The sequence below is a fragment of the Sarcophilus harrisii genome, chromosome 3, assembly GCF_902635505.1.
Source record: "Sarcophilus harrisii chromosome 3, mSarHar1.11, whole genome shotgun sequence".
NCBI lineage: Eukaryota > Metazoa > Chordata > Mammalia > Dasyuromorphia > Dasyuridae > Sarcophilus > Sarcophilus harrisii.
Window position 1 is genome coordinate 66,273,753 of NC_045428.1, and position 14,303 is coordinate 66,288,055.

A 14,303-nucleotide genomic window follows, 5' to 3' on the forward strand; every position below is an offset into this window, starting at 1 on the left:
TGGAATCTACCCCACAATCCAAAATCTCATCTTTTATGCAGATACTAATCTCAGCTATCTAGTAAAGCAACGGGCTGAAGGGTATTTATCAGATTGATCAGAAGATTAGAAGATAAAGAAATCCAAGAACCTGCCTTGCAGGCACTTTAATGATGCTCATGATAAATTTCAGTACATCTAGCTGAAACAAGATTATTCGATGATCAATTTTGATGAAAGGCCTTTTTTCAACAGTGAGGTGATTCAAGCCAGTTCCAATGTGATGTGAGAACAAAGTTCTTGTGATGGAGAGAGCCATCTGCACCAGAGAGGCCTGTGGGAACTAAGTCTGGATCACAACATATTATTTTCACTCTTTTTGTTGTTTGCTTGCACTTTGTTTTTCCTTCACTCTTTTTCTTTTGATCTGATTTTTCTTGTGCAGCATGATAAATGTGGAAATATGTATAGAAGAATTACACATGTTTAACACATACTGGATTATTTGCCATCTAAGGGAGGAGCTATCAGGAGGAAGGGAGAAAAAAATTTTGGAATACAAGGTTTTGCAAGGATTAATGTTGAACAATTATCCACGCATGTTTTCAAAAACTTTAAATAAAGCTTTAAATAGAGGGGGGGAAAAAAAAAGAAAAGGCTTTAAAAAAAAAAAGGGGGCAGGGGGTTTTAGCTGAGACCACTTGCCACTACCAAAGTAACCTAAAATAATTATCTCCCCTCTCCTCTGCTCTGCACCCTATCCCTAGCCAAGTGGAATTTCTAAAAACAATGAGACCTCAAATAACATATCCCCTGAACATTAAGCTCCTTTACAATAATAATAAAATAGCTTTGCAGGACGTTTTAGATAGACTACCTCATTTGAAAACATTTGTTTAATTATATTTTTAAAATCATGAAAAGTTATTATGCATTAAAAATAATTAACTGTATAGCCTCTATTCCTACCAAGATAAACAGTATTCTTTATTGTCAAAATTGCAGGGTTTTTCCCATTTCCCTCTGCTTCTTCTTTCTGAAACTTTTCCTCATCTTAATGACCTATCTTTTCCATTCATTATCAGTAAAACTCCTATGTCCTTTTCTGTCACTCTTCATTAGCCAAAAAAATAAAATAAAATAAAATAAAATAAATCCCATTCATTTATTTGTACTTGATTGAATACTGGAATAATGCAGTACAGCAAGTGCTGTTTTGTTTAAGAATTCTTTTTATGTCAGAGAATGCAACCCATTTCATTTTTCCCTACATATAATTCATCATTTTAATTAAAAGCACTACTCCAAAATGAATCCAGACTTCAATTCCTTCTCCCAGTAAGAATGTCAGATAATGAAAGCTACCCTTCAAAGCAGGTCAATATGTAGTGTAGATAATTCATCAAAATGAAGAAAAGTGAAAGAAGAAAAAAATAGTAGCATTTTTCTTCCTATTTGAGTTAATAAAGAATATGAATTCAGGTCAAATCAACAAACATTGACTAAGCACTTACACTTATAGGTGCTGTGCTTTGAGTCTTGCCTGGGCTCTGACTGGCAAGTCACCTAACCTACTAGTACCCTAGGCTACTCACTTAGACTCTTGTCTTTTTTTGTATCCCCAGTCTTAAATTAATGCTTGTTAAATTACTAATCATAACTTGCAAGGAAGGTGTCAATCAGCTTTACCATAGGGAATCTTTTTTCATAAAAATGATATCACAGCTCTTCTCTATATGGAAGGAAAGGGGTTCTCCTATCATGGATTCTCCTGACAGTGTGGACCCTAGAGATGTCTTTTCAAATATGGTATGTGTGTGTGTATATAAACATATATATATATGTAATTCCCCCTCCTCCAATTATATGTAAAGATAATTTTTTAAACTTTTAAAATTTTGAATTCCAAATTTTCTCCCTTGCTTCCTCACCTCCCTACTCCCTGAGATGTTAAACAAATGGATATGTTATTCATGTTCAATCATTGAAAACATATTACCATCATCAATCATGTTGTAAAAGAAAATAAAGAACACTTGAAATGGAATGCTTGAAAATTCTCTTCTTCATTGAATATCTATTTTTTTCCCCTGAAAGATTATGCTGTTTTGCTGAATGAATGTTAGCTGTAATCTAAGCTCTTTTGTCTTCTGGAATATTGTATTGTAAGCCCTCTACTCCCTTAATGCTACATCCTGTGGAATATTCACTGTGGCTCCTTAATATCTGAATTGTTTCTTTCTGGCTGCTTTCAGTATTTCATCTTGGTTTCGGAGTTCTGAAATTTGGTTATAATATTCTTGGGAATTTTCAGTTTGGGATCTTTTTCCAAGAGATCAGTGAATTCTTTCAGTTTCTATCTTATCCTTTGGTAATAGGTCATCAGGGTAGTTTTCTTTAATGATTTCTTGAAAGATATCATCCAGGTTCTCTTTTTGAACATGGTTTTCAAGTAATCCAATAATTCTTCAATTATCTCCCTTGGATCTATTTTCCATGCCAGTTGTTTTTCCAATGAGATATTTCACATTTTATTCTACTATTTTCATTCTTTTGATTTTGTTTTATTGTTTCTTAATGTTTTATGAAGCCATTAACTTTCAATTGCCCAATTCTAATTTTTAAGGAATTATTTTCTTCAGTTAGCTTTTGTAACTCCTTTTCTATTTGATCAATTCTACTTGTCAAGGAGTTCTTTTCTTCAATGAATTTTTGTATATCTTTTTCCTTTTTTTTTTTCTTCCTTAACCAAACTATCAATTCCTTTCCCATGATTATCTTGTGTAACTGAATCTTTTTCCAATTTTTCTTCTGCTTCTCTTGTATGATTTTAATCTTTCTCAACTCCTCAGGAGTACTTTTTGGACCTGACAAAAATTCACATTTATTTTTGAGGCTTTGCAACTAGGCACTTTTTTTTTTTTTTTTTTTTTTTTTTTTTAATGCTGAGGCAATTTGGATTATGTGACTTGCCCAGGGTCACATAGCTAGGAAGTGTTAAGTGTCTGAGGCCATATTTGAACTCAGGTCCTCCTGATTTCAGGGCTGGTGCTCTATCCACTGTGCCACCTAGCTGCCCCACAACTGGGCATTTTGACATTATTTTCTTATTCCAAGGTTTTGTTTTAATCTTCCCTGTTTGCACAGTAGCTTTCTATGTCAGGGTTTTTAGTTGTTGTTTTTTGTATACTTTCCAGCATATTTCTTGACTTCTAAGGAGAGTTCTGCTCCTAGTCTGAGGGCGCTGTTTCCAAGTTTCTTTTGCCAGAGGCCTGGCAACTGGTCTGCTTCAACAGGGTTGTGGAAGGTCTTGGTGCTGACCTGTGTTGGGACTGGCTGGTGTTAGCTCCCCTTTTACTCAAGCAAGACAGACTTTCATGCAGTACTTCTAAGTTGCCTTGGGCTAAAAAATTTGTTTCCCTCTATCTTTTTGTAGATTCTGCTACTCCAGAATTTGTGCTGAGGTGCGATTTAAAGTTATCAGGCAAATTTTAGGCAAATCCCTGCCTTTTCTCTACTACTTTGGGTCTGTCTCTTATCAAGAAAAATATCTTAAATGCTAAAACAAAATATATATGATTACAAAGGAAACAAATTACATTAAATTAGTTAAAATTTTTTTTTTTTAATTTGTAGGTTGGAGACTAAAAATTCTTGTGTTAAAGTGTTACCTTAACCAGGCCTAATTATCTTTTTAATCTATAATTATAGAATGGCTTTCCATTCTTTAAGCAAAATTTTATATTTATCAATAAACAACCATTGAGATTTGGGGAGACAAGAAGAATAGGCACCCTAGAATATAATGTGGCTCTCAAAGTATATCCAATATGGTCATTTTAGGGGGATTTAAAGGAACTCTTTTAAAAAAAAATTCATTACTTATTTTTAGTGTTCCTTTTTTGTGTTAAGGTCCAAATTCTCTCCCTTTCTCCCATTCTTCTCTCACCTACAAAGAAGGCAAGCAATATGTCAATTATACATGTGAAATCATACAAAACATTTCCATACTATTTACATTGCCAAAAAAGAGCAAGAGAGAGACAGAGACAGAGCCTTGCTTATAACAGGTACTGTTAAATTAAATTGAAATATTTATTGAATTTCCACTTTCAATTAAGAAATTTCTAACAAAAAAGTGTTACTGGAAAACATCTTTGTTAAGAGATATTACTGTATTACATTTCACTAAATTTTTTTCTTTTCTTTGAATGTAGAAGGGAACCACATCATTCACATAAAAATGCCAAGAAAAAAGCCAAGAGACTGCAGGTATAAAAGGAATAAACTTTTTTCTTAAACGTATTTAGGAGAAAAGGCTTGCCCACTTTTTTTTTCCTTGCTTTGGCTCTTCTCTAAGTTTTCTTTCTTCCTAATTTCTGTCAGAGGTACCATCTTTCCAGTCACTGTTAAAGACCTTAGCTCAAAAAGTCCAAGGACTCCCATTACATCCAGGGCAATCTCCAGACATCCTGATCTCTGTCTGGCCACTGAACCCAATGGCTCTGAAGGGGAAAGTGAGGCAAGTGCTACTGCCCAGTCTCCCTCACTTCAATCCATTTCACTTGCATGTCATGGCGTCACCTCCCTGATATCCTGGTCCTCTTGGAAAACAAAAGACCAACAACCACCACAACCACACACAACACTCAGATGACCAATCTTGAGGTCATCAGCGCCTCTCTTTCCCTCACCCCGTATCTGCTCAGCTGCCCATTTGTTTTGCTCCATCTCTTCATTTCCATGGCTGTCACTCTGCCCTTGGACTATAACAAAAACCTTCTAATCATTCCCTGCCTTAGTCCAACCTCCATATAGTTACCAAGGTGATTTTCCTGAGAGAGGGTCTGATCATATTACTGTTAACTAATTACAATAAATTCCAGTCGTTTCCTGACGGCTTCCTGACACCCTTAGGATCAAATAGAGCCTCATAACTGTCACTCTAAGTCCTTCCCAACACGGCTCATGCCCGCCTTCCCAGCCTTGCTCTTCACCCTCCTACAATCCATGGCAGATGTTTCTGAAGTCTGGCCAGACAGCACCCTACTTCTCACCACAAAACATTCCCTCCGATATCTCTGGGCTTTTCCCCCGCTGATGCAATGTCCCAAATCCTCCTGCAGAGGTACCCGCATCTCCGAATCCTTTGTCTACTTCAAACCCAACTCCAGCACTGGCTCCTCCACAAAGCTTTTCCTGATCTTCTCCAGCTGCTAGTTCATCCCTCCCAATCTCTGCCTTGTATTTATTCTGTATATACTTACATAAAAAGTCACTTAATCTATCAGTGCTCTAGGCAATTTACTAAGACTAGAAATTGTAGAGAAGGTGCTGAAGTACATTAATCAGGAGAATTTCCTTACTGCCAAAGAAATCACAGGTCTAGTCTCTACCCACACACATACATACTCTCAGGTTATCTCCCACGGAATATGAGTTCTTTGGGGACAAGGACCATTTTCTGTTTGTCTCCATATCTCCAGTGCTTAGTGTAGTACCTGGCACAGATAGACATTTCCTCAGCTCTAGATAAGTGATTTTAAAAAGCCCTGCAAAGTGAGCAGAGCAGGTGGTACAGTCTTCATTACAGAAATAAAAAAATCAAGGCTGTGAGTTATCCATCTCTCACCTGAAACAACCTCTGAAACTGGGGATTTGGAATTTTAGAGGTTTGAAATAAGTCTTCAAGGGTATCCTCATCATCATCTCTGTTAACCAAGCTCATGGAGTCAATCAAAGCATCGACTGCAGAAAGCTGAGCCTCTAAAATGAAGCACAAAACGATACAGTAAAAAAAAATTGTTCCCTGTTTTGGTTCACTAATTCTTTTTTTGTTCTCTTCTTATAATACTAATGTCATAGCACATCCTAAGATAGAGTTTTTATTTTAGTAGTTAGTAGTACACATTCAGATAGAATGCAACTCTGGAAAGAAAACAATTCATAAGTCAGAGTCTTCAATGAGTTAGAGAAGGAAAAGTTTATTTACAAATGTCCTAGTGATGTGATAAGTCTTTTATAAATTTTATCAAAACCCAGCACCTACCCACATCATCTTACCTAGAGAAGGTGTTTATTAATAAATACCTATTGATTAATTACTACTAATCTTTTGGGCTTTTCCCTTCAAAATGGATTATTCAAAAGCAAAATGTACAAAAAGTTTCAAAATAAAAATACTTCTGGTTAAACTGTTATGTTATTTATAACATATGCAAGTTATTCTCAGCTTTGTTTGGTCTGGGGTCGAAACAGTGGTTCTGAGTTACCAGTCACTAAAAAGAAAGTATAAAAGAGTAAAGAGATACTGTAAATTATTTTATGCTCCTGTTTCTCAACTTTTCTTGGTATATCTACTGTAAAATGGAGTTAAATATCTACTTATTTAACAAGAAGCATTTTTGCAGTCTTTTTTTCCTTCTCCTTTCCTCCTTTATCTATCTGAGACTGAATTTCCCCTAATTCCCCAGGCTAGAAAACTCATTGACCTGATCCCATCAGGACAAGCATATAAGCTTAGACCTGCTCCATTAGCTGAGCTTGGTCAGTTTCCTCCCTTATCAGATAACCCAGTAGTGAAAAAGCTCACCATATTGATGACAAATTTAACAGGGGATCCTGACTTTAGTTTGAACACCTGAACTCAATGTATCCTTCAGGCTCAATCAAGGGATTACAAACTTGTCCCACCATGTCCAGACCCCTTTTATAATATGTCTGGGCTGTTCTTCTGGTCTATAATGACTTTTTAGAGCAGGCTAATGCTTAATGTTTTAAGTGATAGCACTACCACCATGCCTTGGGGCTCAGGGATAGAGAATACTTGGTTTTAAGCAAATCTTTCTATTAAAAAAAAAAAAAAAAAAAACATTCCTTTTACTTTCTCTCATTTCTTTTACAATAAAGTCCTGTCACCCTGCTAGATACTTTATTCATACTTAGTCATTCTTAGTAAATACTAAGTGGCTTTAATAATCAGTTTTCATAGAGGGGAGAGACAAAAAAGAAGTCAAATCACAGGACAAATGACCTTGGATGCTTTATATCCTGGGACATCAAAAGGGATCTGGCCCTCTACGAAGTTCTCTTTTTAGGGAAAGGAAGGGAATAAGCATTTATATAGCCCCTATTATGTGTTAGGCACTATACTAAGCATAATAATAATAATAATAGAATAAGCATTATTCATAAATGCAGCTCCATTTGATCTTCACAACTTTGTAAATTAGGTGCTATCGTTATCCTCATTCACAGATGAAGAAACTGAGGCAAACAGGATTAAGTAACTTGCCCAGAGACACAGCTAGTGATGGTCTGAGATTACTCAGGTCTCTCAGGACTCCAGCCTGGGTGCTCTTCTCACTGGGCCATCAGCTGCTTTTTCCTTTTAAAAAGGAAGGAGTTCAAAGCCTATAAAAGTCTGTCATTATGAAGAGCCAAAGAAGGAATGCAATAATACAGAGGCCTGTTATTCCACAGTGGCAGTTTCATGCACAGACACCTGCATCATCACCACAGCTGATTGATGTCTATCTGCAGGGCTGCAGATACATGTGTTGTAAGCATTTGACAATTATAATCCCAGGAGATCCTCCAGCAATCCTGGGAGGCAGGCAACATGATTATCCCCATTTTTATAGATGCAAACAGAAGTTAAGGAGCTTGCTCAGGCTCACCTAACTAGTAAGTGGCTGAGACCAGATGTGGACTAAGTTCTTCCTTACTCCAGGTCTGGCCTTCCACCCACTAACCCCCACTTAGCTGCCTGCTACCATGCTTCCACCAGGACCTAAGAAATCTCCCTCCAGAGGTCTAGAGACCTGTGTGATTCTTGATCTCTGAGTTTAAAGCAATAAGCCCAAAAACCAGATCAAAGGCATTAGCTTAAAACTATCAGTCTGCTGAGTGAAATGAGCAGGACCAGGAGATCATTATATACTTCAACAACAATACTATATGATGACCAGTTCTGATGGACCTGGCCATCCTCAGCAACGAGATCAACCAAATCATTTCCAATGGAGCAGTAATGAACTGAACCAGCTACGCCCAGAGAAAGAACTCTGGGAGATGACTAAAAACCATTACATTGAATTCCCAATCCCTATATTTATGCACACCTGCATTTTTGATTTCCTTCACAAGCTAATTGTACAATATTTCAAAGTCTGATTCTTTTGGTACAGCAAAATAACATTTCGGTCATGTATACTTATTGTGTATCTAATTTATATTTTAATGTATTTAACATCTACTGGTCATCCTGCCATCTAGGGGAGGGGGTGAGGGGGTAAGAGGTAAAAAATTGGAACAAGAGGTTTGGCAATTGTTAATGCTGTAAAGTTACCCATGCATATAACCTGTAAATAAAAGGCTATTAAATTTAAAAAAAAAAAAAAAAGAAAAGAAAAGAAACTATCAGTCAATCAGTTATTCCCAAAAGAAATGAACCAACACTATTCCATAGTCAAAGATCCTAACTCTAAATTTTGCTAGCTGCTTCCTAAATATATGCAACTGACAAAAAGAATTAGGTGAAAAAGTAAACAACTCAATGCAAAGTTATTTCCAATACTAGAAAAATAGTTCAAAAGACTGTAATTTTCTTGTAATACTGGAAAAAAATTAACACCATCATCTTGGTATATGAAGACAAAATATTCTGTCAAATTTCTAGACCATCTGGTTCCAAACAGAAACTTATCAGAAACATAAGATTTCCTTGAGAACATCTAGAATTTAGTTATTTTGTGAAAGAAAAGAGAAACTCACTCACCTGTGGGAATACACTTCTTATTGATTCTCAAGGAGGAAAACAGGTATTGTCTTAAGTCTTCCATGTAGGGCAACTGTATATATACTAAGCACTATAACAGAAAGAAAAGGGATGAGAAAAGAAGCAAATGAATTGGGGGAAAAGCTGACTAATCCTTTGCCTATAAAAGCATTACAACACACAGACATATAGCAAATCAGGCTGCTATACATATGGGACATGCCAAGCAACGTGTTTTATTCCTGCTAATAACCTTGTACAAATACAGTTTGGGGACTACTGGATTTTGAATAAATTAATTTCTAAAAAAAAAATGATGCCCAGAAAATACCAGGAAAAAAACTTCAAAAACATGACATAGGGACTCTCTCAACATACTTGAATCAGTAAAGTAAGTTCTCAATTTCTGGACACTATGACCTTCCAACAGTCAAGAGAGACTCTCTTGAGGACAGCAAAGTGTCACTTCCATGAAATGTAAGGCAGCCTGGGTAACATTTCAACATGAAGGTACTTTAGCAAACAGAATTTTAAAATAATAATGTAATACATACTTCATTCTTGCCGGTTGGTCATCATTCATATTTTAAAGTGAAATATTACCTGCCCCTTTAAGAACTTAATACTAAACTCAATAAATATGAATGAACTTCTATTATGGAGAAAGCACTGTGCTAGGTGTTGAGGACACACAACTAAACCTGACACGGGTTCTGCTTCGGGAAAATAACTGATGGCTTGTGTTCATGGGAGAGGTAACAACTGAGTGTCAAAAAATGAGGGATTAGTGGGGAGGAAGGGAAGAGAGAGATGACTATGACAAAAGGCATCAAGAAAACACTTCTTAAAATCCTGATCCAAAAGACCAAAGAAAGGTGGAGTTTTGGAGGAAGAAAAGAAGGGGAATCTGTGCCAGACAGGCTATGATGCCAAAAAGGAGTCAGGAAGTGGATGGCAGATGGGGATGGGGAGGAGGCAAAGGGCAGGCATAGATTATCAAGGGGAGGGTGAGAGGCTACAATAAGACTGTATGCACTCTAAATGCCAAGACATTTCCTCGACTGGTAACAAAAAGCCATTAGGAGACTAGGAGAATGATGATCAGAGTGGTATCAGGAAGACTACTGAGGCACCCTGCTCACTGATTTTTGGCACTGAATCTGGCTTAGGCACTCACCAGCTGTGAGATGTATTTGCACCAGTTTCTTCAACTGTAAATTGGGTAACAACAGAATTTTCCTCACATAATAATTGTGAGGATCAAATATCTGAAAAGCTCTTAGCCTGGTACATAGTAAGCAATTAATAAATGCTTATTTTTTGCTTGCTCCCTTTCCCTAATTTGCTCCATCTTTTTATTTTTTAAATAATTATAACTTTTTATTGACAGAACCCATGTCTGGGTAATTTTTTACAACATTATCCCTTGCACTCACTTCTGTTCCTACTTTTCCCCTCCCTCTCACCACCCTCTCCCCCAGATGGCAAGCAGTCCTACATATGTTGAATATGTCATAGTATATCCTAGATACAATATAAGTGTGCAGATCCAAACAGTTCTCTTGTTGTACAGGAAGAATTGGATTCAGAAGGTAAAAATAACCCGGAAAGAAAAACAAAAATCTTTGCTCCATCTTTAACTTAGCTGTGAAATCGATCTTCCTTCAGCACAAGTCTGACCAGGCCACCCTCCTATTCATTCAGTAGTTACTTTTTACCTCCAGCATCAAATATAAAATCCTCTAATTGCTTTTTAAAGCCTTTAATAACTTGGCCCCTCCCCTCCTAAATTTCTGGTTCACCTGTACTCTATTCCTCTCCATGTGTTCTGGAATCAGTAACCCTGGACTCTTTGCCATTAGGCCCACCTCCCCATTTCCTGTATTTTCACTGGGGTCTGCCATGACCTTTCCTCTACTCATCTTAACCTCCTGGCTTCCCAAACTTCCACTAAAGTCTTATCTTGTGCAAAAAGCCTCCTAATCTGAGTACCTTCCCCATGAGCCTACCCTCAATTCATCCTGTCTGTAAAGTGTATAAGAACCAGGGAAGGAAGGCACTTTTTTTTCTTTAAAGAACTGAAGAAACTTAAGTTTGTCAGAAGGCAGGAAAAAGCCAAGAGGAGAACAAAATGAAGATGATTGAGAGTAAATGACATTGTGTGTGTGTGTGGGGGGGGGGGGGGGGGGGGCCAGGGAGGAGAGACCTGGATAGGATGGTAAAGGTTGGGATCAAGGGATTAGGATGAACAGATGGAGGAATTAATTTTACTGAGAAGTAAGGATGTTTATCAGAGAGGAAGATCAGGAAATAATGGATGATACTGATAAGTTCTGAGAAGAGGGAACTCCTGCTAGACCTCCATTCTGAGACTGAGCAGAGAGGCTAATTTATTTACTGCAAATGCAAGGACTGCAAGTCCACTTGGGAACTCAAAGAGAAAGATTCAGAACATAAAGCAATTCAAGTTCTACCAATAAAAAGCGCTCTATAAATACACAAAAATCTGAAACAACTATCTACTAATTAACAGCTCACTTTGGGAAAATTCATTAGTGTTTTCAAACTCCTAGGTTAGCTTATTAGAGGCAATCAGGGAACTAAAAGAATGGCAGTGAAGTATTCACGTTAGGTGTAAATCATGAGTTAGGAGGAAAAGGATAAAGTGGGAGAAGAGTAAAACAGGTTCTGTCCTCATATAGAGGTGCCTGTGATTGTGCAGTTTCCTGTTTCTCGCTTCTGATTTTGCTGCTGAATTCCTTTAGAGCCACACAGCAAGATGCATCCCAATGTACAATGCACCAGGCCTGAAATCAGAAAGGCTGGAGTTCAAAACAACTCAATTAACCTCCGTTTGTTTCAATTTTCTCTTCTTTAAAATGGTCCCATCTTCCCAGGGTTATTGTGAGGATCAAATGAGATCATAATTGTAAAGCACTCAGTACAGTGCCTAGCTGTATACAGTGAGTGCTACATAAATACTTGCTCCATCATAATTGTTATTATTCACACTTCAAACAGCCCATTTTTTTGGCAGATCTAACACACTGATTATATATTTGTTTTTTTCTTACAATTATTGGCATGTTATTGTTTCTCTTAACCAGATGGGAAGCTTCATGGGGACAGGGTCTGTGGCTTGACTAACTTTGCACTTTCCCCAGAACCCAGCAGGTGGTTCAGGAGACAAGGGGCCAGATTGGACATGTTGGGTAGATGAGAATGAATTCAACATGTCAACCAAGTTGTGATCATGGCTGACTAGAAGGACGATGGCACTGTGAGAAAAGGCAGTGAGTTCAATTTTGGACAACAGGAATTTGAGATGTCTATGAGATAGCCAGATGTCCAAAAGGCAGTGAAGGATATGAGCTTGAAGATCAGGAGAGAGAGGTCAGGGATCTGAGAATCACCTGTACAGAGATGATCACTGAATCCATGGGAGCTCATTCTTAGACTTTTCTCTTTAGGGAAACAGTACAAAAAGAGAAGAGAAAAAAGTCCGAGACAGTTAGTAGGTATAACCCAGAGGAAGATGTAGCCAAAAACCCCCCAGAAAAAATGGTCAGATATGTAGGAGGAAGGGAGTAGAATAAAAAATAAATCCTAGAAAGAATATAAAAGGAAAAAAGGTGATTGACAGAAGCAAAGGCATACAAGTGCAAGGATAAAGCCTAAGAGACTACAAAACTTGGCAATGAAGAGATCATTGCTACTGATTACATAAAACTAAAATTTTTGCACAAACAAATCCAATACAGCAAAGCAGTGAATCGGTTAACAAGGAAAAAAAAATTTTGTAAGAAATTTGTCTAATAAAAGTCTAATTTTCAACATATATAGGAACTGATTCAAAATTTATAAGAATAAGAGGCTCCAATTGCTAAATTCTCTAAAGATAAGAATAGGCAGTTCTCAACAACTGTCAAGCTATCTATAGTTACAAAACAAAAAAATGCTCCAAAATGCTAATAATAAAAGAAATGCAAATTAAAGCAATTCAGAGGTTCTACCTCATGCCTGTTAAAGATTAGAGAAAATGGTCCTCCCCCTGTTCCCCCCAAAAAAGACAAATGTTGGAGGGGGCAGTAGAAAAACAGATACTTTGATGCATTGGTGGTTGAACTATAAATGGATCCAACCATTCTGGAAAATAATTTGGAATCATGTCCCCCAGACTTATTAAATACTACATGCCCTTTAACTTAGCAATACCATTGCTAGGCTAATTTCCCAAAGCAACCAAACGAAATGGCAAAAGTCCTAAATGTACAAAAATATATATAACTCTTTTTATGATAGCAAAAAAAAAAGTAAAGGTGCCCCTCTATTGGGAACTAGCTTAACAAATTCTGGTATCTGAATGTAATCTATGCTTTAAGAAATGAGAGATAAAAATTTCAACAAGAGACTAAAAAACTTTCATGAACAGATACAAAGAGAAATAAACAGAATCAGAAAAAACAATTGTAAAAAGGATCAGCCCTAATTCCCAAAGATTTATGAGAACACTACATATGATACATTAATGATGATGATAAATCAATATGGAAAAAAATTATATTTTTCAAACAGACCTAATGTGGAAAGTTGTTTTGCTGAACTGTGCTGAACAAAGGGTTTTGTGTTTCTATTTTTTTTCCTCAGTGGATGGGGGGATGAGAGGGAGGGGAAAAAAAAGGAATTCTTTATAATAATTAAAAAAAAAAACTGAAGATATTTATTAGGAATATCTTCTATAAAAACACAATTCATTTATTATATCTTAAACTTTTGAAAACTTTCAGACACATCTTTGTAAAATTCTTACAATATACCATCAGGCATATAATGTGTTCCCCCTTTCACAGAGAAATTATAGGAATCATAATGAAGTGTCACTAAATTCCTTGATTCAATTAAATTTTAAAAATATACTTTAAAGTATGCTATACAAATCTTTTCTCTTTAGGAGATCAAGAAAGATAGCATCAATCAAGTATTAACTATTACCTCATAAGCTTGCTTGATAAAAGGAAAAGCTACGCCAACCTGTGGATTAGATCTTCTGTCATAAGCATACCGGACGATGGCTACCATGTCTAATTGATCCAATGCATGAATCAAGGAGGAGAGCGCAACTGCTGCTGCCTGGTAAGAGAGAGCCATAGGTTGGAGGTTTGTCACATTGCATCCTGTTTTCATGTCAGAGTCAAAGTAAGAAATGGCAAATGGAAATAGTCTAAGAATTAACCTATGTTGCCTTCTATGGGCCTGTGTCAGTGCCATAGGAGTTGGTGCTGAACAGAGCCTCATAGGTCATCTGAGAGCTTTTTTTTTTTTTTTTAAATTAAGATGCTACTTTCACACAATGACACCGAAATTTATTTTTTATGGTCCAAAGATCTAAAGTTATCTCACCTCATCGTCTTTTGCAGCAAACACTTTTAGAACTTGGTTTCCCATAAAGAATTTTCTGTGTACCTGTAAGGACAAAAAGTTGGGGGAAAATAGTTTTATCTAAAGCTAATGAAAGAGATTATGTACATTTACTACACTGAGTATC

The 14,303-nt window shown here is 36.7% G+C and overlaps 1 protein-coding gene across 3 annotated transcripts in view; it reads right to left on the reverse strand.

Annotated features, from left to right (window-relative positions):
* XRCC5 (X-ray repair cross complementing 5) overlaps positions 1-14,303 on the reverse strand; it is a 115,838-nt gene that overhangs the window by 70,197 nt on the left and 31,338 nt on the right. For 2 of the 3 annotated variants that reach the window (XM_031958085.1, XM_031958084.1), the window contains 4 exons: positions 14,159-14,221; positions 13,751-13,888; positions 8,759-8,849; positions 5,612-5,745 (listed from right to left, as the gene is read on the reverse strand). In XM_031958085.1, the coding sequence (XP_031813945.1) occupies positions 5,612-5,745; positions 8,759-8,849; positions 13,751-13,888; positions 14,159-14,221 (426 nt within the window). The remainder of the gene's footprint in view (positions 1-5,611; positions 5,746-8,758; positions 8,850-13,750; positions 13,889-14,158; positions 14,222-14,303) is intronic. The other variant, XM_031958086.1, reaches the window with a different exon arrangement.